This window comes from Petaurus breviceps, unplaced genomic scaffold (assembly GCF_028583685.1).
Source record: "Petaurus breviceps papuanus isolate PSGF00001 unplaced genomic scaffold, PetGlider_PUasm1.0 91133, whole genome shotgun sequence".
Classification (NCBI taxonomy): Eukaryota; Metazoa; Chordata; class Mammalia; order Diprotodontia; family Petauridae; genus Petaurus; species Petaurus breviceps.
The window spans coordinates 52,095,263-52,120,122 of NW_027187419.1; the positions used below are offsets into that span (position 1 = coordinate 52,095,263).

The following is a 24,860-nucleotide window of genomic DNA, read 5'->3' on the forward strand; positions in this document are numbered from 1 at the left end:
GTGTGTGTGTGTGTGTGTGTGTGTGTGTGTGTGTGTGTGTGTGTGTGTGTGTGTGTGTTCTAGACACTGCTAGGCCCTGGGAATACAAAAACAAAATGAAAGTCCCTGCCTTGGAGAAATTTATGTTGTATCAGGGGACCATAGATTTTAAATTATTAGGGAGGAACGTTAAAGGTCTTTCGTTCCAGCCCTTTCCTTTAACACATGAAACTGAGACCCACAAAAAAAGGTTAAGTGACTTTACCAAGGTTATAATGTAGTAAGTGGCAAAACTGAAATTTAAACCCAGGGGCTGTTGACTCCAAGTCTAAGGCTCTTTCCCCCCTGCACTATAAGGCTAGATTTGGTAGTTTTACAAGAATGGTAGTGTCAGAACTCAGATTCTAAGGTATTAGGGAATGAATTGGTGATAAAGTAGAGATGGTAAATCCCAATTTCAAAAGGAAAAGAATAAAAATAGGTGAAATGAGAGTTGTGTTTTTGTCTCTATTATAAGCTTTGGTCACACATTGCCAGTTGTCTTTTGGTTATTTCAGACTGACTGTGCTGGGTACATCTCAAGCTCAGCATATCCAAAATAAAACTCATTATCTTCCCCCCCCACTCCCCCGCCAAATTTTTCCCTTCTTGCTAACTTCCCCATTTCTGCCAAAGGCATCACCATTCTTTCAGTCTTCTAGGTTTGTAATTTTGTCATTCTTCTGGGCTCCTCATGCCACATTTTCAGACATTTGTCAAATATTTCCATTTCTACTTCTATAGTGCCACCATTCTTATATTCAACCCTTTCTATTAGCACAATTTCTACCTTGGTTGAGACCCTCATCATCCCTTGTCTTGAGGTTGATTATATCAGCTTCTTAATTGGTTTCCCATTTTAAGTCTTTCCCCTCCTTTAGGGCATCCTCCACACTGCTGCCAATGATTTTCCTTAAAGCCCAGATTTAAACATGTTGCTTCCTACTTGTTAAATTTCAGCAGCTCTCTATTGCCTCTAAGATCAAATATGAACTCCTCTGTTTAGCTTTTAAAGCTCTCACGACTTGACTTTAACTGTCTTTCCAGCTTCATTGAACATTATTCCTCCTTCAAGCACTCTACCATCCATATTAACCTCTTTGTTTTCATACCATATCATCTTTCATCTCCATTCATTTGATGGCTGTCCCTCATGCCTGCAATGTACTCATTCCTCCCCTCGCCATGATAGATGATCTCTCTCTCTCTCTCTCTCTCTCTCTCTCTCTCTCTCTCTCTCTCTCTCTCTCTCCCTCCCTCTCTCCCTCTCTCCCTCTCCCCCTCTCTCTCCCCCTCTCCCCCTCTCTCTCCCCTTACACCACTTAGACCCTTTCCTGATCCCCTTCAACTGCTAGTGTCCTTCCCAAACCAATTTCTATCTCAGGACACTATTCTTTTTATATTCATTCTGCAAATATTTAGGTATATACTTGTCTCGTCTCCCCCATTAGAATTTAAGCTCCTTGAGAACAGGGATTTTTGCATACTTTGTGTTTGTTTCCTCATGCCTATTGCTTAGTATATCTTTTTATATGTTTAGTATATATATTTTTAACATCCCCTCTACCAGAGGTGTCAAACTCATATAGAGAAACATATCCCTGCTAGTTATATTTTAATCTGGTTTGACTGCATTTAGGTTTTTGCTGGCCACATGTAGCCAACAGGTGGACACCTCCGCCCACTGATAAAATCACAAGTCTGGAATGAAAAAAAAAAGCATATTTGGAAAATGATATTACGATAATATTTCAGAGGTAGATGGACCTGAAGATAATTTGAAACAATCCCCTACACCCTCTTTATAAAAAACTAGGGAGGTTCAGTTCAGTCAGGGACTAATTCCTGGCAGAATTGAGACTAGAACTCAGGATTTAAACTTGGGGTCTAATTCTTACCCTTTTGACTAAAACTATAGGATCTCAATGAATTATCCAGGCCATGGAGGTTCTCCATGGAACTTTTTTGGCTTAATAAAAAAAATTTGTTTTCAAATCTACTTTTATCAAAACAACTCTTCAAAGTAGATATATAGATATACAAAAAAACACATCATCTTCATTTTACATGTGAGGAACCTGAAGCTCTTGAAGGTTGTGACGACTTGCCCATGCTCACTCAGCTTACACATTTAGTAAGTGGCAGAGACAAGATTTGGTTCTAAATCCACTGTTCTTTCACACACACACACACGTATGTATACATACACACAATAAAATGTATATCCTAAGGAGCTAGTTGTAAAAATCACTTTTGTCAATAGATGCCACTGTCTTATATAAAATCAGTCTCAGCCAAAATTTTCAGAATTCTATAATTTTTTTAAAAATTTATTTATTTACTTTTGGTTTACAACATTCCGTTCCTTGAGTTTCGAATTTTCTCCCCTCCCTCCTCCCCCCCCCCATGGCAGCATGCAGTCAAATATAGGATCTACAAATACCTTCACATTAAACATTAGTCAGGTTGTAAAGAAGGATTATAACCAATAGAGTGAACAATGAAAAGAAGAAACAAAACAAAAGAATTTTTTTTTTAAAAAAGAGCAAATAGTTTGCTTCAATCTACATTCATACTCTGTAGTTCTTTCTCTGGATGGGGATATCTCTTTCCATCATGAGTCTTTTGGAGTTATCTTACAACCTTGCATTGCTGAGAGGAGCCCAGTCTATCCAAGTTAGTTGTCACACAAATGATATGTCTGTAATTATATACAAAGTTCTCCTGGTCCTGCTCTCCTCACTCAGCATCAATTTATATAAGTCTCTCCAGGTTATTATAAAGTCCATCTGTTCCTCATTACTTTGTAGCACATTTAGTATTCCATTACATTCATATACCACAGCCATTCCCCAATTGATGGGCATCCCCTTGATTTCTAGTTCTTTGCCACCACAAAAAGAGCTGCTATAAATATTTTTCTACAAACAGGTCCTTTTCCCATTCTGTGATCTCTTTGGGATACAGCCCTAGAAGTGGTATTGCTTGGTCAAAGATTATACACTTATTTATAGCCCTTTGGGCGTAGTTCCAGATTGCTCTCCAGAATGGTGTAGTGGCAAGCACCCCAAGCATGTCCTCAGGGTTTGCTGCTACCACAGGTTCTTGGATCTGCTTTGTTAAAGGAAAGCAACTCAAAATGGGTTAACAAGCTTACTTTAATCAGTCAGACATATATTGTTTACCTTGTTCAGGGGAAAAAGGTCAGCACCCCAAACTTCAAAGCATACAGGCAGAATTATCAAGACAGAAACAGATCAAGTAGACAGATTTCCAAACTGTCCAACCATTATATCCATACCAAATCAGCATCTGGGTTTTTCAAAGCCTTCCCAGAATACAGATCAAATCACAGAACGCTTCTCAAAGTGAGCCCCCAAAACAAAGCCTCACATCCGGGCTTATATAGCCTTCTCCTGGCTCAGAGAATGTAACAACCTTATTGACCCACTGGCCAATCAAAAAGTATTTACTGAAAGACAAGCCCCCAAGTTTCAGGCGCACTTTAGCCTAGGGGCAGGGAAGATCTTTAAATTTGCATTCCCATTACAAATGGTTGTATCAATTTACAACTCCACCAACAGTGCATTAGTGTTCCAGTTTTTCCACATCCTCTTCTAGCATTTATCATTTTCCTGTTTTGTCATCTTAGACAATCTCACCAGTGAGATGTGGTATCTCAGAGTTGTTTTGATTTGCATTTCTCTAATGAGTAGTGATTTAGAGCATTTTTCATATGCTTATAGATATCTTTAATTTCTTCTTCTGAAAATTGCCTGTTCATGTCCTTTGACAATTTATCAATTGGGGAATGACTTGTATTCTTATAAATTTGACTTAATACTCTCTTAATTTATTTTAGAAATGAGGCCTTTGTCAGAGACACTGGTTGTAAAACTTCGTTCCCAATTTTCCACTTCCCTCCTAATCTTGGTTACATTAACTATTTGTACAAAAACTTTTCAATTTAATGTAATGAAAATTATCCATTTCGTATTTCATAGTGCTTTCTATCTCTTATTTGGTCATAAATTCCTCCCTTCTCCATTAATCTTACAGGTAACCTATTCCTTGCTCTCCCAGATTGCTTACTGTGTCAGCCTTTATTTCTAGATCATACACCCATTTAGATTTTTTTTTTTGGTATACCATGTAAGATGTTGGTCTATGCCTGGTTTCTGCCATACTATTTTGCAGTTTTTGTCAAATAGTGAATTCTTATCCCAGAAGCTAGGGTCTTTGGGTTTGTCAAACAGTAGATTACTGTAGTCTTTGGCTGCTGTGTCTCCTGTACCTAATCTATACCACTGATCCACCACTCTATTCCTTAGCTGTTACCAAGTAGTTTCGATGACTGCTGTTTTATAATACAGTTTAAAATCTGGTATGGGTAGGCCCCCTTCCCTAGCATTTCTTTTCATTAATTTCCTTGATGTTCTGGACCTTTTGTTCTTCCAGATAATTTTTGTTACATTTTTTCTAGCTCTAGAAAATAATTTTTTGGTAGATTTATTGGTATGGCATTAAATAGGTACATTAATTTAGGTTAAATTGGCATTTTTATTATATTAGCTCGACCTAGCCATGAGCAACTGATGTTTTTCCAATAATCTAGATCTGACTTTATTTGTGTGAAAACTGTTTCATAATTGTGGTCATATAGTTCCTGAGTTTGTTTTGGCAGGTAAATTCCCAAATATTTTATAGTGTCTACACTAACTTTAAATGGAATTTCTCTTTCTTTTTTTTTAATTTGTTTGTTTACTTTTAGTTTACAGGATTCAGTTCCACAATTCCTTGAGTTTCACAGTTTGTCCCCCTCCTCCCCCTCCCCACCATATAGTCAAGTATAGGATCTGTAAATACTTTCACATTAGACATTAGTCAGGTTATAAAGACGGATTGTATCAGATGGAATGAAAAATGGTAAAGAGGACATAAAACCAAACAAGAAAAGGAAAAAGATCAGGTATTTTGCTTCCATCTGGATATAAACTCAGTTCTTTCTAGTTCTTTCTCTGGATGCACACATTTCTCTCCATCATGAGTCTCTTGGGATTGACTTATATCACTGCATTGCTGAGAAGAGTCCAGCCTTTCAAAGTTGGTCATCACACATACGTTGTGTCTGTAATTGTGTACAAATTTCTCCTGGTTCTACTCTTCTCACTCAGCATTAGTTCATATAAGCCTCTCCAGGTAAATATGAAGTCCATCTGCTCTTCCTTTCTTATAGCACAATAGTGGAATTTCTCTTTCTATTTCTTGCTGTTGAACTGTTAGAAATGTATAAGAATGCCAAGGATTTATGTGGGCATATTTTATATCCTGCAACTATACCAAATTTATTTATTATCTCAAGTAGTTTTTTACTTGATTCTCTAGAATTCTCTAAGTATATCATCATATTTGCAAAGAATGATAGTTTAGTCTCTTCTTTGCCTAACCTAATTCCTTAGATTTCATTTTCTTCACTTATTGCTACAGCTAACATTTCTAATACCAAATTGAATTGAGGGGTGATAGTGGACATCCTTGTTCACCCCTTATCTTATTGGAAATGCTTCTAGCTTGTACCCATTACATATAATACTTGCTGATGGCTTTAGATAGATGCTAGTTATTATTTTAAGGAAGACTCCATTTATTCCTATACTTTCTGGTGTTTTTAATAGGAATGGGTGTTCTGTCAAAGGCTTTTTCTTCATCTATTGAGAGAATCGTATGGTTTCTATTAGTTTTGTTGTTGATGTGATCTATTATATTAATAGTTTTCCTAATATTGAACCATCCTTGCATATCTGGAATAAATCCTACCTGATCAAAGTGTATTATTCTCGTGATAAGTTGCTGTAGTCTTTTTGCTAATATTTTATTGAAAACTTTTGCATCCGTATTCATGCAGGAAAATGGTCTATAATTTTCTTTCTCTGTTTTAGCTCTTCCCAATTTAATTATCAGTACCATATTTGTGTCATAAAAAGAATTTGGTAGGACTCCTCCAATTTTCCCAAATAGTTTATAAAGTATTAGAATCAATTGTTAGTTAAATGTTTGATAGAATTGTAAAATCATCTGGCCCTGGAGATTTTTTCTTAGGGAGTTCATTGATGTCTTGTTCAATTTCTTTTTCTAAGATGGGGTTATTTAAGTATTCTTCTTCCTCTTCAGTTATTCTGGGCAACTTTTATTTTTGTAAATATTCATCCATTTCACTAAGTCAAATTTATGTGCATACAATTGGGCAAAATAATTCCTAATTATTGTTTTAATTTCCTCTTCATTGGAGGCAGATTCACTCTTTTCAGTTTTGATACACTGGTCATTTGGTTTTCTTCTGTTGTTTTTTATCATATAGTAAAGGTCTAGCAACTTTATTGGTTTTTTCACCAGCTCTTAGTTTCATTTCTCAGTTCAGTAGTTTTTTTGTTTTGTTTTTTAAATTAAATTTTATGTTTATTTTTAGTTTATATCATTCATTTCCATTTGCTTTCTCCTTTTTCTTCCCCCATTCCCCCTCCGACTTTCCAGTAGGTCAAGATGGATCTCTATACCCCAGTGCCTCTATATCCTTTTTCCCAGTTGTATGTAAAAAATAATAATTTTTTTAAAACATTTGATTTTAAAGCTTTGAATTCCAGATTCTTTCCCTTCTTCCCTCATCACCCACCCTTACTGGGAAGATAAGCAATTCAATATACGTTGTACATGTGTAGCTATGCAAAACTTTTCCATAGTGAATATATTGTAAAAGATTGACTATATTTCCCTCCATCCTATCCCGCCCCCCTCTTGTTCTGTTCTCTTCTTTGACCCTGTCCCTTTTCAAAAGTGGGTGCTTCCAACTTCCCTCCCCCCCAACCTGCCCTCCCTTCCATCATCCCCCCTTTCATCCCCTTCTCCCCCTACTCTAATGTAGGGCGAGATACTCTATTTAGTGTGTATATCATTCCCTCCCTAAGCCAAATTCATTGAGAGTAAGGTTGACCCATTCCCTTTTGCCTTCCTGTTCTTCCCCTCTTTTGTAACAGTTTTCTCTTGCCTCTTTTTTATTGTATAATTTACGCTATTCTGTCTCTCCCCATCTCTTCTCATTCTATTCCTCTCTCACCTCTCAATTTCACCTTTTAAGTACGATCCCTTCCTATTCAACTGGTCCTGTGCCCTCTATGTATACTTGTACACATATATACACACATTCACGTGTGTATTCATATGCCCATATACATTCCTATATAGACATAGGTATGTATGTATACATATACACATACATATGTATTACCTTCAACTATTCTCAAACTGAGAAAAGTTTCATAAGTTACAGTTATTGTTTTTCCACATAGGAATGTAAATAGTTTAACTTTGATAAGTTCCTTATGATTTCTTTTCCCTGTTTACCGTCTCATGCTTCTCTTGGTTCTTGTATCTGAATGTCAAATTTTCTATTCAACTCTGGTTTTTTCATAAAGAATACTTGAAAGTTCTCTATTCCATTGAATGACCATATTTTCCCCTGAAATATGATACTCAGTTTTGCTGAATAGGTGACTCTTGGTCTTAATCCCAGCTCCTTTGACCTCCAGAATATCATATTCCAAGCCCTTCGATCCCTCAGTGTAGAAGCTGCCAGATCTTGAGTTATCCTGATTGTGTTTCCACAATATTCAAATTGTTTCTTTTTGGCTGCTTGTAATATTTTCTCCTTGATCTGGGAACTCCAGAACCTGGCTGTAATATTCCTAGGAGTTTTCTTTTGGGATCTTTTTCAGGGGGTGATCAGTGGATTCTTTCAACCTCTGTTTTGCCCTCTGGTTCTAAAAATCAGGGTAGTTTTCCTTGAGAATTTCTTGAAGGATGATTTCTAGGTTCTTTCTTTGATCATGGCTTTCGGGTAGTCCAATAATTTTAAAATTACCTCTCCTGTATCTATTTTCCAGGTCAGTGGTTTTCCCAGTGAGATATTTCACATTGCCTTCTATTTTTTTCATTTGTTTGGATCTGTTTAATAGTATCTTGATTGCTCCAATCTAATTCTGAAGGAATGATTCTCTTCAGTGAGCTTTTGAGATTCTTTTTCCATCTGGCAAATTCTGCTGTTTAAGGCATTCTTCTCCTCATTGACTTTTTGAGCCTCTTTTTCCAATGAGTTAGTCTGTTTTTTTAAGGTGTTATTTTCTTGAGTCAGGTTGTTGACTCTTTTTCATGATTTTCTTGTATCATTCTCATTTCTCTAACCAGTTTTTCCTCCGCTTCTCTTATTTGGTTTTCAAAATCCTTCTTAAGCTTCTCTATAGCCTGTAACCAGTTCATATTTTTCTTGGAAGCTTTTTGGTGCAGGAGTTCTGACTTCACTGTCTTTTTCCTGTTCCATGCTTTGACCCTTTTTGTCCCCAAAAAAGGAATCCAAAGTCAGATTGCTGTGCTTTCTTTACTTCCTTTGCTTGCTCATGTTGCCACTTAATTACTTGACTTTTGAGCTTTTTGCCACAGTAGAACTCTGCTGGCAGAGGGGGGAGCTTTGTTCCAATCTCTGGGGTTTTCTCAGCTGCTGGAGCTATTAGTTGGGTGCCTGTTCTGAAGCCTCCACTGGCTCTGGAACACTGGTCATGCACTCTAAGACTTCCACACTAGACAGCAATCTAGATCCAAGTAGGTTAAATTTAGCAAGAGGGATTACCCCTCAGAATGGTTGCTTGGCCCCCCTACAATCTGCAGACCAGGAGCTCTGAAGCAGCCACACGGCAGTGTCAGCTGCACCTCATCCACTTCTCCCTCCTAGGGGCAGAGGCCAGACCACACTCCCAGACTCCCTGTTCCCAAAGTCTACACTGCACTGACCTCTCACTTTGTCTTTGGCATTTATGGGTTGATAATTCTGAAAACCACCACATCTGCTGGTGATCCACTCTCCTGACATCCCTGTAGCCAAGAGGCTGTTGGGGCCACCCTGGAGCTAAAACCTCGGACTCACACGGGACTAGGCTTTGCTCCCAACAGGCTGTGATGGACCCTTCTTGCTGGCCTGCTGCGCTGTCTTCAGCGGGAGGTTTGTTTCTATCACTTTGTGGGTTCTGTAGACTGGAATTTTGTTTAGAGTCACTTTTACAGGTATTTGAGGTGGTTATGGGGGGAGTGCAGGGAGTTTTCCTGCTTCTATGCCACTATCTTGGCTCTTCCCCCTAATTTTCTCTTGAGGAAAAGATCTTTTGTCTTCCCTATTCTGCTGTTTTCTTCTATTTCTTTGTAATGCTCATTTAAGAAAACTTTTTCTATCCTGACTGTTCTCTGGAATTCTGCATCCAGTTGGGTATGTCTTTCACTTTCTCCTTTACCTTTTGCTTTCAGTATTTCCTCAGCTATTTGTAAAGCCTCATCAGAGAGCCATTTTGCTTTCTTGATCTTTTTTTCCTTTGGAATATTATTTGTTGTTGCCTACTGTACAAAAAATTGGAACCTCTGTCCATAGTTTTTCAAATATTCTATCTGCTAGATCACAGCCCTTAAATCTATTCATCACCTCCACTTCATATTCCTAAGGGATGTTATTTAGTCATACCTACATAATCTGATAATTTTTCCTACTCTCTTCAATATAAGTCTGAATTTTACAATAAGAAGTTCTTGATCTAATTCAGGCAGCTCCAGGTCTAGTTTTAACTAACTGTACAGAGCTTCTTCACCTTTGGCTACAAAGCATACAATCTTATTTTTATATTGACTATATAGTGATGTCCATGTGTAGTCACTTTTGGGGCAGTTGACAAAGAATGTTGTGATCTATGAGTTAACTTTGACGTACTTTCATTACTCTTTGCCCTGATTCATTTAGTACTCAAAAGGGCAAGCTTGCCTCTTGTTCCAGTTATCTTTTGATTTCCTACCTCAGCATTCCAGGCTCCTATGATGAATGTGACATCTTTTTTTGATGTTATCACTAGAAGATAATGTTGGTCTTAGTAGAATTGATCAACTTTGGCATCTTCAGTATCAGTGTTTGAAGCATAGACTTGTAGTATTCTGATGTTAAATGGTTTGTCCTAGATTTGAACAGATGTCATTAACTCCTTTTTGAGCTTATTCCCCAATATTGCTTTTCTCACCCTTTTATTAACTATAAGGGCTGTTCTATTTCTTCTGAAGGGATTCTTGCCCACAGTAATATATGCAGTAATCATCTGAATTTAATTCACTCATTCCCATCCATGTAACTTCACTGACTACAAGTTTCCCAATATTTAATCTTTCCATCTCTTGTTTGACCATATCCAGCTTACCTTGGTTCATGGATCTTACTTTCCAGGTTCCTATGCAATATTAATCTTTATAGCTTCAGACTTCACTTGAATCCCTAGATGCTTCTGCAGCTGAGCTTCCTTTTGTCTTCGGCCCATCCATTTCATTAGTACTGGAGCTACTTGTAGGTGTCCTCTGCCCTTCCCCAGTAGTGTATTGGACACCTTCCAGCCTGAGGAGCTCATCTTCTGATGTCATCTCTTACATAATTTTAGTACTGTCCATGGGGTTTTCTTGACAGATAGTGGAGTGGTTTGCTATTTCCTCCTCCAATGGATCACTTTTTGTCCCTCTATAGCTTGGTAATCTCATCTGATTGCATGGGTTTAACTATCATCCCAGCACAAATGACACATCTGTATCCAGCCCTGTTCTCTCCATTGAACTTCACACCTGCATCACCTGTTACCTATTTGCCATTTTAAACTGAATGTATTGGATACCTCTTTAGCTTAGCACCTCTAAAATGGAATTCATCTTTTTCACCTAAACCTTCCTAGCTTTCACATTTTCTGTTTCTGTTAAATGTACTACTATTCTTCCAGTCTCTTGAGATTTATAATCTTGATGTTATTCTGTATTCCTCATTCTCCTTCACTTCATATATCTAATCAGTTGCCAAATTTTGCTGTTCTAACGTAATACCATTTCTTGCATCCAGTTACCTCTCTCTACACATATAACTATTACCTCAGTTAAGGCCTTCATCACCCTTCTCCTAGATTATTGCAACAGTCTCCTGATTGGTCTTCCTGTGTCAAGTTTCTTTCTACTCCATGTATCTCCACAATGCTGCTAAAGTGATTTTCCTTAAGCCTAGTTCTGACCCCTATTCAGCCAACTCCAGTGGCTCCCTGTTGCCTCTAGGATCATATATAAATTCTTCCATTTAGCTTTTAAAGCTGTACATGACTTGGCCCCAACCTATCTTTTCTGCCTCTTTAGAAATTATTTTCCTTTTGGCACTCTGCATCCTAGACAAATTGGACTGCTGTGTTTCATACCCATGACACTCCAGGTGCTACCTCCCTGCCTTCATAAGTGACCATTCCAAATACCTGGAATGCATTCCCTCCTTACCTCATATTCTCTTTAAGATGAGACTCAAACACCATCTTCTGCATGAAGGTTTTCCTGATCTGACCCTCTCTTCAACTATTAATGCCCTCCCTCCCACAGTATTTAATATAATCTGTATTCATTTAACTTCAGATACATACACACATATACACATATATATTTTAAAATGTGTTTCCCCATTAGAATGTAAGCTCTGTGAACATTTGTTTCTTTGTACTTGTATCCTCATTACCTGTCACAGGCTTGTAGGTTGATTGGGTTATTCAACTTTTAAATGATTGACCTGTGATACTTTGTCTAAGAATATTTAAGATACTTGCCGACTCCTCCAGGTCTGCCTCCCAACCAGTTGTTCACAGGATGAGGCTTCCAATGGCAGTACTTCTGCCCCTGCTGCTATCGCCGCCTGCCAGGGTGCTCCGGAGGTGCTTGAGCTGCCCACCTCCCCCCCCTGAAAGGACATGATGTGCATGGTGCAGTTCACAGCCCACACCTGCAACTGGGGCACGCTGGCCACTGTGTCCACAGTGCCTCCAGTGGGCCAGAGCACTGGTGTGCCCTACTTACATCTCAGTCTTCTGTCTGTGGGGGACCTGCAGGTGAATCCAGATGCTTCTTTGACATTGTCTCTGGCACAGACCAATTTTTGCAAGAAACATGGATTTGATCCTCAGAGTGCCCTTTGTGGTCACATAATGTTGTCAGGAGCAATCACTAAAGTGAATGACACAGAAATGGCATTTGCAAAAAAGTCTTTATTCCGTCACCACCCTGAAATGGAATCATGGCCTTCAGATCATAACTGGTTCTTTGCCAAATTGATCAACATCTTGGGCCATAGACTTCTTTGGTGGAGGCCAAAACAGTGACACCTGAAAAATATTATAAAGCCAAACCTTAGTGAAGAGGAATATGGTCAGTTCCATGATTCCATCAAGATGCTTCAGTCTTTGTTTGGGATCCGTAGAGAAGCTGCTTAAAGTTTTTCTCTGCATAGTTTTATAAAAGGAAAAAAAAAACCTTTTTTTTTATACTTAGTATTTAAATCAGAGGCCTGTTGTGAGACATTTAGATTTAAGTATTTTTGTGACATTAAAAAAATTTTTTTAAAGAAATAATATCATTAAGGAATCCTGGTTTCACTGAGTATTAAGGTAGTTTTCCCAGAAACAAAAATCCACAAATTTAAATTGGCCTTTGAGATTGGAAACTATTTCAGCATGTGTTGTTTATTCCTGGAAATCTCTTTACTCACTAAACCTACTATTCACTACCTACTGAGGACTCTGATAGTTTCATCTAAACAGGATGAAAAGGGATTAATTTGCCCATATACTGAATGTGCCTAAATCTTCCCAAACAGAAAAACTGTTTATTTAAACCCAAGTGAAATTTCAGACAGTTGGTTAATGAGTTTATTATGTATGGTGATTGGGGGAGGAGGGCGGTGTTGCTTGTTATATACAGGAACAAAGCTAAACTCAGAAGAAATTGCTGTGACAATAATATAGAATTAAGTAGGCATGTGAAATGTTTCCTAAATTTGATTTTACCCATTTTATTTGAATTTCTTACTTATGATTCCCTTCTCACCTTAAAAAAATAAATGTATTATCTAATGAATGGAAAGACAGGGAAATTTTGTGGGTACATATTGAGATCCTTATTAACCAGATGAGTCCATGGTTTCAGTTGCTATATGAGAGCATAATTTTACCTATTCTACAGTGTCCTTTAGTTGTTTTTATTTTCATACTTTTAACAAATAGGGTCATTCAGGCTTCTTTAGTTAGTCTTTTCAAGCCCCCTTGAGGGAAACCACTACAGGGGAAGATCATATAAAGAAAAGGAAATATTTTTTCCTCAAAATAAAATGTAATGGGGACATTATTTTTAATGACTTAAAAAATGTCTGAATAATTTTGAAAAGCATGAAGAGTGATTATCTTGAATGTTATGAGAGAGTGTGGTGGAGAGGCCAAGAAGACCTGGATTTAGGTCTCGCCCTGAGATGTACCTACTGATTGTAGGACCTTGGACAAGTAATTTTACTTCTCAGTATCCTAGGCAATTCTCTTAAAAGCCGTAAGTTGCTGTGAAGGTGCTAATCTGTATTGGTATAAATTTTCTTGTCTGGGAGTTCCCTAAACAATTAAAATCACAGTTCCAATTCCTATCCCATATATAAGTTGTATAAAATTGGTTATTGTTTTAAGATTATTTTTATTTTCTTTCTTTTCTAAATCTTTAATATCATTTTCAAACAAAATGCTTTATTTGAAGGTGTGTGTAAGCAGTAGCAATAGTGACACAGTACTTCTTAGGTTCTCTTCATAGCTCTGTTATTGACTCATTTTTTAAAATGCGTTATTACTAGTTGTTTAAATCAACATTGAGGGAATGAAATAGGGATGAAACCTTATAAACATATAAGGTCCTTTAAAATTTCATTAAGATCAGGTCTTATATAGATTTGCCTTACCCTGAATTCTATCTTGCAATGAAAAATAGCTATTCAACAAATATATGTATTGTTAAAAAAAAAAATTGAGGGAGGACAGCATGATACAATTGAAAGAACTCTGGCCAGATGGACTCAAGACCAGGATCTTTGTCCCATCTCTCTTCATATAAACTGAAGGAATCTTGAACAAATTGATGTACTAACACTTCTGTTACTTCCTCTGTAAAATGAGGATGTTTGAGTATTGATTTCTAAAGTTCTTTAAGCTTACATAAGGGACAGGTAGTCATAGTTCAAAAGAATGTTGGACTTAGAACCTAGACGATCTGGTTTGAATGATTTATTTGACACTAGTTGTGTAACCTCTCTTTCCCCATCTGCAAAATGGGGATAAAATCATTTCTATAGTAATAACACTAAAGTTCTTTTCCACTCTAATATTCCATGATTTACTAATTTTTGCACACCTAAGAATAGGTTTCCTGTCTGTTTTATCTTGTTTTATGAAACATACATTAGATCACAGTGGACATGCATATGTACTTTTACTTCACGAGAACATATCATTATTGTTGAACATTATGGTCCTTTCTATAGAAGGTAAGTAAGTTTATAACCAAGATTCATAGAATATAAGGGAGGAGGCAAAACTAAAAGAAATAAGCCATTTTTAATCAGATTTGTTATTTTGGTCCTCCTAGAAATTTCTTTTTCTTAGTAATTTTATTTCATTGGTAATCTGTACCTCTGTAATCTATACAGTGAGTATCAGAGGCAAGGAGAAGTACTAATCCTTTCTTTCATTTTTTGTGTTCTTTGCATTGTTTAATATCTATAACAACGCACCTAGTTGGTGGGGTAGATAGAGCACTAGGTTAGAGCACTAGGTTTGGATTCAGGAAAACCTGAATTAAAATCCAGCCTCAGACACTTAACAGCCCTGTGACCCTGGGCAAGTCACTTTACCCTCTCTTTGCCTCACCTCCCTCATCTGTAAAATGGGGATAAAAACAGCACCAACCCCTAAGCATGGTTGGTAAGGATCAAGTGAGATGATATTTGTAAAAAGCACTTAACTCAGCACCCAATATATACTAGAAGCTGTGTAAATGCTTTTTCCCTTCCCATGTCTTATCCATGGTAGATACTCGGTGCTTTTTTGGGTTAAACAGTTATCTCATTTTGAATTATTTCCAATTCCAATGAAAACGTGATTTAATTTAACTATTAAAATGAAATCCTTATGTGGAGAGAGAATTTAGTTTGTCTCATATTCTTATCTTCAGTTAGCACAATTGAATATCAGTTGTACATATCCTTACAAGCCACAGCAAGGATTATTTAAAATGAAAAATGTAGAAATCAGTGAGTAGAATCTTAGAAGGTTGAAGTTGTTTTAAGGGAATATTGGTTTATATACATATGTTAATAAATTTCTTTCTGTGCTCTTTTCCAGGATGAGGAATAGTTCTCAGGATTTCAAGACAGTTGGTCAGCAGATTATTGGTTTAGAAAATTCATCTACTCTACACAGACCTATTCTAAACCCATCAGCAATTGTGACAGTATGAAAAATACTATTTTCTTAGAACAGATACAGGCAAATGTTTTGACTCTGACTCTTTGGGCTTATTTCATCTCTTCTTTTTAGCTGTCTAGTACCTTAGTGGTTTTCATTTTTTAAGAATTGCTGTTTTTCTGTTTCCTTAACTGTTTCTCTCCATTTGAGGTTTTCTCCCCCATCCTACTTTATGGTATCTTTCTCCACCTCTAACCTGCCTTATTCTCACCTTACCATTTGCTTTTTTAAGGAATTTTTTAAAAACTTGCTTTCCAGAGTATAAATGTTAAAGTATACATTTCTATAGCCTTAAGTAGATTCTTTTTATTATTTTTGGTTTTTAAAAATCTCGACCTACATTTTTTTGGAGGGTAGGATATCTGATCTTTAATTCAAATAATCTTAACTCTAATGTAAAGATTTTTGGTTTTTTGTTTGTTTTTTAGAAATAAAATCATTAGCTGTATAATATTGGACAAGAAACTTAATTTTTCTAGGCCTCAGTTTTCTGTGAGGTGTTTGGTCTAAATGGTCTTCAAAATTTCTTCCAACCTTAATCCTGTCATGCTATAAAGTCTGTTTTAGTTTAATGTTACCAATAAGCAACCCCAAAACCCTGTTGAGTAATATCATATGTCAGTGCTGGGCAAATTTAGTTTCTCTGTTTCCATCCTTTATTATCATATTTTCATATCTGAAATTACTATTATTTTTTTTTACCCTCTTAAAGCAGTAGTTCATAGGTGAATATGAGGTTGTGATGTCATTTAATTGTGCTGCTTTTTACTATTAGGAAGTTATTTTTCCCCTTAGGAAACTAAAACAACACAAGAAATTGATGAAGCCTTGAAGATAGCTGGTTATAATTTTGAACAATTAAGTGCCGCAGAAAAGGTAATCTAAATGGATTGTTGCTGCCATAGAAAGTGTTTTTGAATTGTTTTATTGGACTAAATGTTGGATTTATGTTTTATGTTTATGAATTTAAAAAGGCATATATATTACTCTCACATTTCTCTTTTGATGTGGCATTAACCAGAATAGAGTTTATATATTTTCACACTGGCAAACTTCATTTCAACCATTATTAGGTCTTAGCTAAGATTTTGCAGAAGTCAATAGTATCTCTGTGTATATAAATACTTTATAGGAATAATAATAATAATATTTTAATATTATAATAATAAATAATATATCGCATAATCTGTTAGGCTGATTAGTAGAATATAACTGGTACCCAGAAAGAAATGAACGTGCTTTTTGAAGCTTTCACTTGTGGGCTTCATAGTAATACTTAAAATATTTTATAAAAATGAACAAAACTTATAAAAAATACTTTATTTTTTGACTTTTAGACATGTGATGAACTTGGAGTATTCTTGTAGGAGAGCAGTTGCAATTGGAATTTTCTTCACAAATCATTGAACATACCTAATGATTATTGTGATTAGGCATAACCTTACATAGAAGGAACAAATTTTGTCAATGGCAATATCTGTCAACAAATTCCATTCTTTTCCTGTGAATGCCAGGCAGAAGAAGCAAGAGGAAATAGAAAAGTAGAAATGGAAGAAATAGAGGTCAACTTCAATGGTAGTCGTAAGTGCTTAGAGGAACAGTGGATAGATAAGAAGAGAACCAGCCAATAAACAAATGAAAAAAGAGAAGAATTCTTCACCCCTGGGGACAGAAAGCCCTCTGACTTCTAACATAGCATCTTCTAAATTAATTTGGACATAGAGGGTTTCTTTACATGGAAGTAAACAATGTTTGCTAACAGTGCTCATGAATAAAGAAAATTCTGGTGTAGAATGAAGAAAATTTTAAGCCTATTATACTGAAAATTTCTCTCTATGTAATTGGGTTTTTTAATACCTAATTTCATATTTTAAAGGAGAAAATACACAAAAGTCCTAGTCACAGTAGGTAGCAGTTTAGAAACAAATACTTTATAAGCATTACTGATATACTGGAAAAAACATTAGTTAAGGAATAGCTCTTTGATGTTATAGTGAAGCAGACAGAAATTTGGATTCAGTAGAGATGAAATTCAGCCTCAGATATGTATTGTTACCTTAGGCAAGTCACTTAACATCTGCCTTAGTTTCCTCATCTGTAAAATGGAGATAACAATAGCACTTTACCTCACAGCATTTTTGTGAAGATAAAAAGAGATATTTATAAAGTGCTTATTATTAGCACGCTGCCTAGCATTCAATAAGTGCTATATAAATGTTAGCTACTATTATCATTAGCTATTAAGAGAATCAGTGGTTCAGGTTAAAGGTACATATCTAGGAGAACAGATACTATAATATATTAATTTTTTTTTCGCTCTTTGGAGGGCAGTTGGGGCTAAATGACTTGCCCAAGGTCACACGGCTAGTTTTTGTGTTATGTGTCTGAGGCTGGATCCAAACTCAAGTCCTCCTGCCTCCAGGGCTGGTGTTCCACTTACTGCGTCACTTAGCTGCCCCAGATACTATAATCTTAAACACTAGAACTAAATCTGAGCAAGTTTAATGTCTAACATTTTTATTATTTACCTGCCCATCAGTGATATCTGTGGGCCAGGATGTTGAACATGAATTATTAAAAATTAGATTTTTATAGAAAATATATAGTATTAGACAGGTTTGCTTTTAAAAATTTGTTCTTCTAGAATTTATTATTTTTAACTTTTTAATCTGAAATTCCAATTAAAAGTCAAATAATAAAGGACTTAAAGAAAACTATCTTTGTGTCATGTGCTGGAGTGTCACCTAAAGGGTAACACTTTGGATTAAGCCTTTATGAAAATGCTTTTTACACATTTTCTTTTAAAATAGCAAAGGATCTTTATTCACACCCCATGTACAAATTTGGTGTAACTTAAAAAGAATGGGAATGAGCTATATAGGAGGTCCCTGTTATCCACACGTTTTGTTAGTGGAAATAGTAATTGGAGGTACTGTTTTCAATAGTGATGACAAGTGAAAGAACACTGCTATAAACAGTGAAAATGTTGGAATCATTTTTTTCCCCTGAAGGGGGGAAAAAAACACTTGGAAAAAAGACTGCTTTAGAGTTTGTCTTCAGTTTTACAGGATTTCAGAGTTTGAAGGAACTTCAAAGGTCTTCTGGTCAAACCCAAATACTAATCCCTTTTCAGCATCCTTCCCAGCATGTCTCCACTTGAAGTTCTCCAGCAGTGGAAAATCCACTACCTCCCTGGGTCCTCATTTGACTTTTTTGATAGTTCTCTATATTAGAAAAATTTTCTTATATGGAAATGACATCTGGCTCTGGAAGTTGCATCTGTTCTCTCTTGGATCAAGCAAAACAAGCCTAGTTCCTCTTCTTCATGACAGCCCTTCAGATAATTGTCTCTTTCATATATGTCTTCTTTTATTCAGGCTAAACACTAATTTTTTAATAGGTCTTTGTATGATTAATCTTTTCACAATCCTGTTCTCCCACCTCTGGACATGACTTCAAGTAATAACTAGCCTTCCTTAAATTTCTTTCATAGAACTGAACATGTTACTCTCCAGTGTCTGATCAGGTCAAAATGCAATAGTATTTTTAATGCCTTTATTCTGAACATTCAGCTTTATTAAAGCACATTAGATTGCATTAACTTTTTTTAGCTGCTGTATCACCCACATGCAGCTTGTATCCTCAAAATTCTCAGTAGTTTCTACACCAGCTAATGCCTTACCATGCCTGCTCCATTATGTGGTGTGATTACAGTGGAACCTTAGGATCTGGGTTCAGATCTTGCCTCATCACCTGCATGACAGTGGGCAAGTCATTTAACTTTTCTGAGCCTCAGCTTCCCCATCTGTAAAGTGAGCAGTTGAACCAGATAGCCTTTAAGGTTCCTTCAGACTCTAAACCTATGAGCTTGTATGCAGTTACTTGTTGTTGTTGTTTTTTTTTTAATACAGGTATAGAACTTTTCATCTATTGTTAAATTTTTATCTTATCTCATTGACCCATTTCTCTAGCCAAGATCTTTTTGGGTAATGATTCTGTTTAATATTTTACTTATCTCTCCTAGCTTCATGTTCAAGCCATTTTATACCACCTACAATGCCATTGTTTCTCCATATTTGAAGTCACTTGTGTATTTGGCAAATTATCAAAAAAGCAGGTTGATAGAGTTTTTTGTTTTGTTTTTGTTTCCTTCGGGTTTTTGGTTTTTTTTTGTTTTGTTTTGTTTTTTTGTTGATGTTTTTTTTTTGTTTTTCAGAAAGTCCCAGGGTAACTACTAAAGTCAGTGCCCAATTAGTCCTAAATCCCACATCATCAAAATTCACCGTATAACATTTATTGATGTTCATAACTGCAATGCTGAACGGTAGTGTTTTTTCATAAGTTTAATTTATGCCAGTATTTTATATTAAGGAAAGTGAATACAAGCATTATATTTCCATTTTTAAAAGTTTATAGAATTCCTAAATGTAAAGGATTCCTTTGGTGATCTGGAAAAAGTTGGCTATCCAGAACAAACATTTCCTTGAGACATTCCCAGTAGGAATGGAATTTCTACCATGCTCTTAAACAGTAGATAGAAAATCATGGACACCGTGCTAGGTCAGTCCCAAATTTGATTGATGTCTTTCATCAAATTTATTAGTACATATCATCAAGGATTCTAGGTATTGGATCTAGAAAATTAGCATCAGGTTTGAAAAATAAACCATTGAGATAGATCTTTTTCTAGAATACTTGAATTTTCATGTCATTATCCCCCATGATGATTTAAAAGGAAAGTACCAAATAATTTCTCAATTATGATCCAGCCCACTTTCATCTTGTTCAATTCCTTGCTTAGTTTGTTGTCCACCTATAATATAGTACCTTTCTAGGATGATGTGTCCTAATTAACTCAGTATGCTATCCATCCAAATCTGTGTTGTCATTGGAAATAGATATTCTTTATCTGCTTGTTTTTTCAAAACTGTGAGGATCACCAAGCTTGTGTCACCTAAACAGTTATGGTTTTCATTAAGAAGCCTATCTAGAACTCCAAGGCTTAAATTCAAGTACAAACAACTGAAGAACCTCCCCAGCTAACTAGAGAATGCTTCTTTAATTTACAAAAATAGTCTATTTTATGCTGCAACTCTCTTCTTAGGACACTTCTGTTACTTCAAATCTTAGAACATTCATATCTTAAATTGTAAATGAACCAAGGTGCAATGAAAAAGATCATTGGTGGGCACGTATCCCATTCAGTGTAGAGATCTGACTTTGTACAACACCTGGAACTTACTCAGAAGAGCTTAATGCTTTCAGACTTGGATTCAGATCTTACCTCAGTCATGACTTGGGCCTTTAACAAGTGAGTTTACCTTCCCAGGCCTCAGGATTCTTGTATGTAAAATGGGATAGATGATCTTCAAGTTCTCCCTATCTCTGCATGTATGACCCTCAGTCATCTGTGAGTTATGCTCTCTGTGTAAGAAGTACTGAAAAGACGTCACTAAAGAGATGTTTTACTCAAAAAAGGAAGTAGATTGGTCATGTGATGAGAGCAGAGAGTAAAAACCTGCCAGAAGGTTAAGCATTTCATGGATTAACTTAGAGGTCTCTACCACATTGAATATACCCTCTGTAAAAGATTTATAGAAAATCCATTTCTACAGCTTAGAGTATAGGTAAGTTGTGATCTACCCCAGTGGAACTAAGTACCAAGCACGTTAATGGTGATCAATTTACTGATCTAATAAAACAGCAATTGTTATTTGCTGTTTATTTTGTGAAAGACTTGCCCTGTGTAAAGATAAATTGTTAACTTTACCAACATTTTTAAAAAACAAAACTAGATGCTGGAATGCCTAGAAAACCAAACAAAGCAAGAAACAGATTGCCTTCTAGAGGATCTCGAGGAAAAATTTCATCAGCTTTTTACTTCACTCGAGTCAGGGTAAGAAACTTTTAGAACATTCGGTTGGTCAAAATATAAATTTTTAAAATTAAAAGAATGTCTTGACTAAAGAAAAAGAAGTTGTCATTGTGATATTCAATCTAGTTAGATATAGTCATCTTATGTAATAATTTAAAATGAGTACACTTGTCAGAAGTAATACCTGGATCTTGATGCCAAGAATAATCTCAAATAAGGAGAATGCATATGTTCTGATGTATTCTCCTTTCCTTATTCTTTTTATCCCTTTTCAAAATAAATTTGTATTGATATCTTTTGTTTTACATTGCCCAAACTTCCCCCCACATAGCCTTCCTCCTTCCCTTACCCAGAGAGCCATCCCATATAACAGAATTTTTTTTTTTTTCAGAAAAAGAGGGGAGAAAAAAAAATAAGAGTAAAACTGAAAAAAAAAAAACCTGTTTATTCCACAACTATAGATGCCCTCCCCCAACTCCCTTATCTCTCTGAAAAGGAATGAAGGAGGGTAGCATTTTCATTTCTTTTTGGGGCTGAGATTATTTGTAATTTTGCAACATTCATTTTTGATATATAGTGCTGGTTCTTTCCATTTACCTTACCATCTTGTATATTCTTTTCTTTGCTCTGATTACCTCATTTTGCATTATTTCATATGCCTTTCTGTGCTTCTATATATTCTTCATATTCACCATTTCTTACAGCACAGTAATCATCCATTAAATTTGTTTACTCATTCTCCAGTTGATGGACATCTACTTTGCTTTCTAGATCTTTGATATCACAGAAGGAGATGTCCTAAGTGTTTTGTATTTAGGCCTTTGAAAAACATTTCCTTGTTTTTGACTAAGGTCTTTAGCTTAGGAGTGTGTTTAAAAGGCTGAGTTCCTAATGAAATATGTAAGATACGTGGAGAGACAAGTATACTTTTCCATATATTAAGATATTGTCAGATTACAAATCTGTATGATATAAATTCTGATACCTTACATTTGTATAAGGCTTTATACTTCTGTCAAAATTGTTTTTCCCTTGGGTTAAAGTTTCCATTTTTAGCTATAATGTGTGTTTATAGTAGAAATTGAGTGCATCATTCAAAGGAACCTTTATGTATAAGTAATTTAAAGGAATAATTGCATGTTATGGTTGTTAGCAACATCTAAAAATGACATTGTCAATATGAACTTTTTAAAAATTTGACATGGTTCTTGAAAATTAAAATAAAACTAAATGCCTACAAAACTTTTTATCTTTATTGAAGGAAAAGAAGCCTGTATGAAGAGGTTGTAAGAAAAACTGAGGACTATTTAGGTGCTATCATAATGACCAAAAAACACATTGAAGGGAAAAAAAATGATTTGGATGCAGCTATGAGAATAGCAAGAGAATTAAAAATGGCACCTTCCCTAAGAACGTATTGTAACTTGAATCAGGTAATTTTGAGAATTCATGGAAAATTAAGTATTTTGGTGATAATTAATTTTGCATGTTTTTTGAAGCAGGTCTGGGAACATTATGATTAAACACAAAAATTAAGTCAATCAGCAAATCAGCCAGCAAGCATTTATTAAGCACTTAGATGTAAGGCACTATCGTAAACCTTGGACAAGCATTTTTTGGGCTTACCATATTCCAGGCACTATGTTAAGTAGTTAGAGACATCAAAACAAATTCAAAAGTAGTACCTGCCATCAAAAAGCTTATTCTTTACTGGAACAGACAATAGGTGAATATGTTTTACACAAAATACATGCGAAATAGGTTTTGATCCTAGTTTTCATCTTGGAACCTCTTGCCATATTTAAATTTTGCTGAGGTCTCTAAGAATATGTGTTATAAAACATATTTAACCCTTAGCGTTACTGAGCAAAAAAAAAAAAAATAGTCAAGACCAGCACACCCAGCCCAGTCTATGTATGCATTATAACATTATTGGGAGCACTGACTTTTGACCAGAAGAAAAAGGGAAAAATCATGCGTGTATGTTCCTGCTCTGTAATAATAAATGACTGTTATTTTTATCAATTTTAGGGGAAAAGGTAGGAGGAAAGAGTTGAGGGGGGTTAGAAATCAGTACCTACAGAGAGGGAGGAGGTATGACTTTTATCCCCTTTTAACACTAGTCTTTCACTATCTTAATGTGCCAGGACACGTATCCTTAGGCATGTACTTTGCACTATCAGACAGCTGTGGTTTTGAAGTGGGGAGAATGGAAACACAGCCTCTTGTGGTCCCCTTGACATCTCAAAGAAATAAATGATTAAAAGTTACTGGAACACTCTTGTTCCCTTATCCTTTTCTTAATTTTCTTTGGTTTTTAATGTGTACAGGTCTTCTTATTTGTCGAATTGAATTTTTAAAAGGCAGATGGTGGCTCAGAGTACTAGGCCTGGAGCCAGAAAGACCTGAGTTTAAATCTAGCTCCAGACACTTCCTAGGTGTGTGACCCTGGGCAAGTCATTTAGTCTCTGATTGCTTGACAAAATGGATCTACTGGAGAAGGAAATAGCAAACCAGATAGTGTTTTTGCCAAGAAAACCCCAAATAGGGTCACAAAAGGTTAGGTCCGATTGAACAACAACAAAAATTGAATTAAATTCCTTTAACTTCCACAGCTAGATCATACATAAACTTAGGAGTGTTGACTGTCTCACATTTTTTTTCATCTCCTTCAGTACTAACAGTGAATTGTAAACACTGAGCTCAGAGAATACGGATTTGATGATTAGCTCTGCTGACTGTTCCCATCAGAAGGTAGAATGAATGTTGCCTCTGATTTTCCTTTGGAGATCTTATTTCTATTTCACACTTTTCCCAGAAAGCAGCCACATTTCTATTTCAAGAGAGCCACCAGACTTAATTTCATAAATTACCTATTGTTATATCTTTTAATTACAGATTATCCACACTTTGAAGTTGGCATTTGAAAGTGAATTGTCAGAAGTGGATTCTCTGAAATTCAGAAGCTGTCTCAGGTGAATAATGTTTTAGGAGAACACACAGTTATTAGATATCTTAAAAGTGTTCTAGCTGAGTTTAAATTCACTGAAATTCAGAAGCTGTCTCAGGTGAATAATGTTTTAGGAGAACACACAGTTATTAGATATCTTAAAAGTGTTCTAGCTGAGTTTAAATTCAATCAGAAGCGATACCTTGAAGTTTGGGGGTTTTCCCAAGTAACTTAATTATAATTATAAAAATTAGGAATTATTACTTTTGTCTAAAAGTATTGGCCACTTATTTGTTGTTTAATCTGATCAAATTGATTAAAGTCTAACACTTGTACTTTTTTTATAGGTTGAAAATGAATTGTAATGAAATTATCTGTATGTTTAAAAATATGGGGAAGATTGAATTTGAAGAAACTTCCAAGTAAGTCTTTTACTTTAGAATGGCAAAATAACTGTTCAGCCTGATATGGTCTATTTCACAGAATATGCCGAAAATTAATATGAAATGTGAGACATTGAAAAATTTACAATATCATCATCTTTTGAGGCAGCTTAGAGATGCAGTGAATAAAAGTGCAGGGCCTGGAGTCAGAAGACTTT

General features: G+C 35.7%; 1 protein-coding gene across 1 annotated transcript in view; it reads left to right on the top strand.

Annotated features, from left to right (window-relative positions):
- RNF17 (ring finger protein 17) overlaps positions 1-24,860 on the top strand; it is a 132,420-nt gene that overhangs the window by 10,638 nt on the left and 96,922 nt on the right. Inside the window, exons 4-9 of the mRNA XM_069079711.1 lie at positions 15,312-15,420; positions 16,230-16,310; positions 21,230-21,330; positions 22,571-22,742; positions 24,208-24,284; positions 24,607-24,681. Of these exons, the coding sequence (XP_068935812.1) occupies positions 15,312-15,420; positions 16,230-16,310; positions 21,230-21,330; positions 22,571-22,742; positions 24,208-24,284; positions 24,607-24,681 (615 nt within the window). The remainder of the gene's footprint in view (positions 1-15,311; positions 15,421-16,229; positions 16,311-21,229; positions 21,331-22,570; positions 22,743-24,207; positions 24,285-24,606; positions 24,682-24,860) is intronic.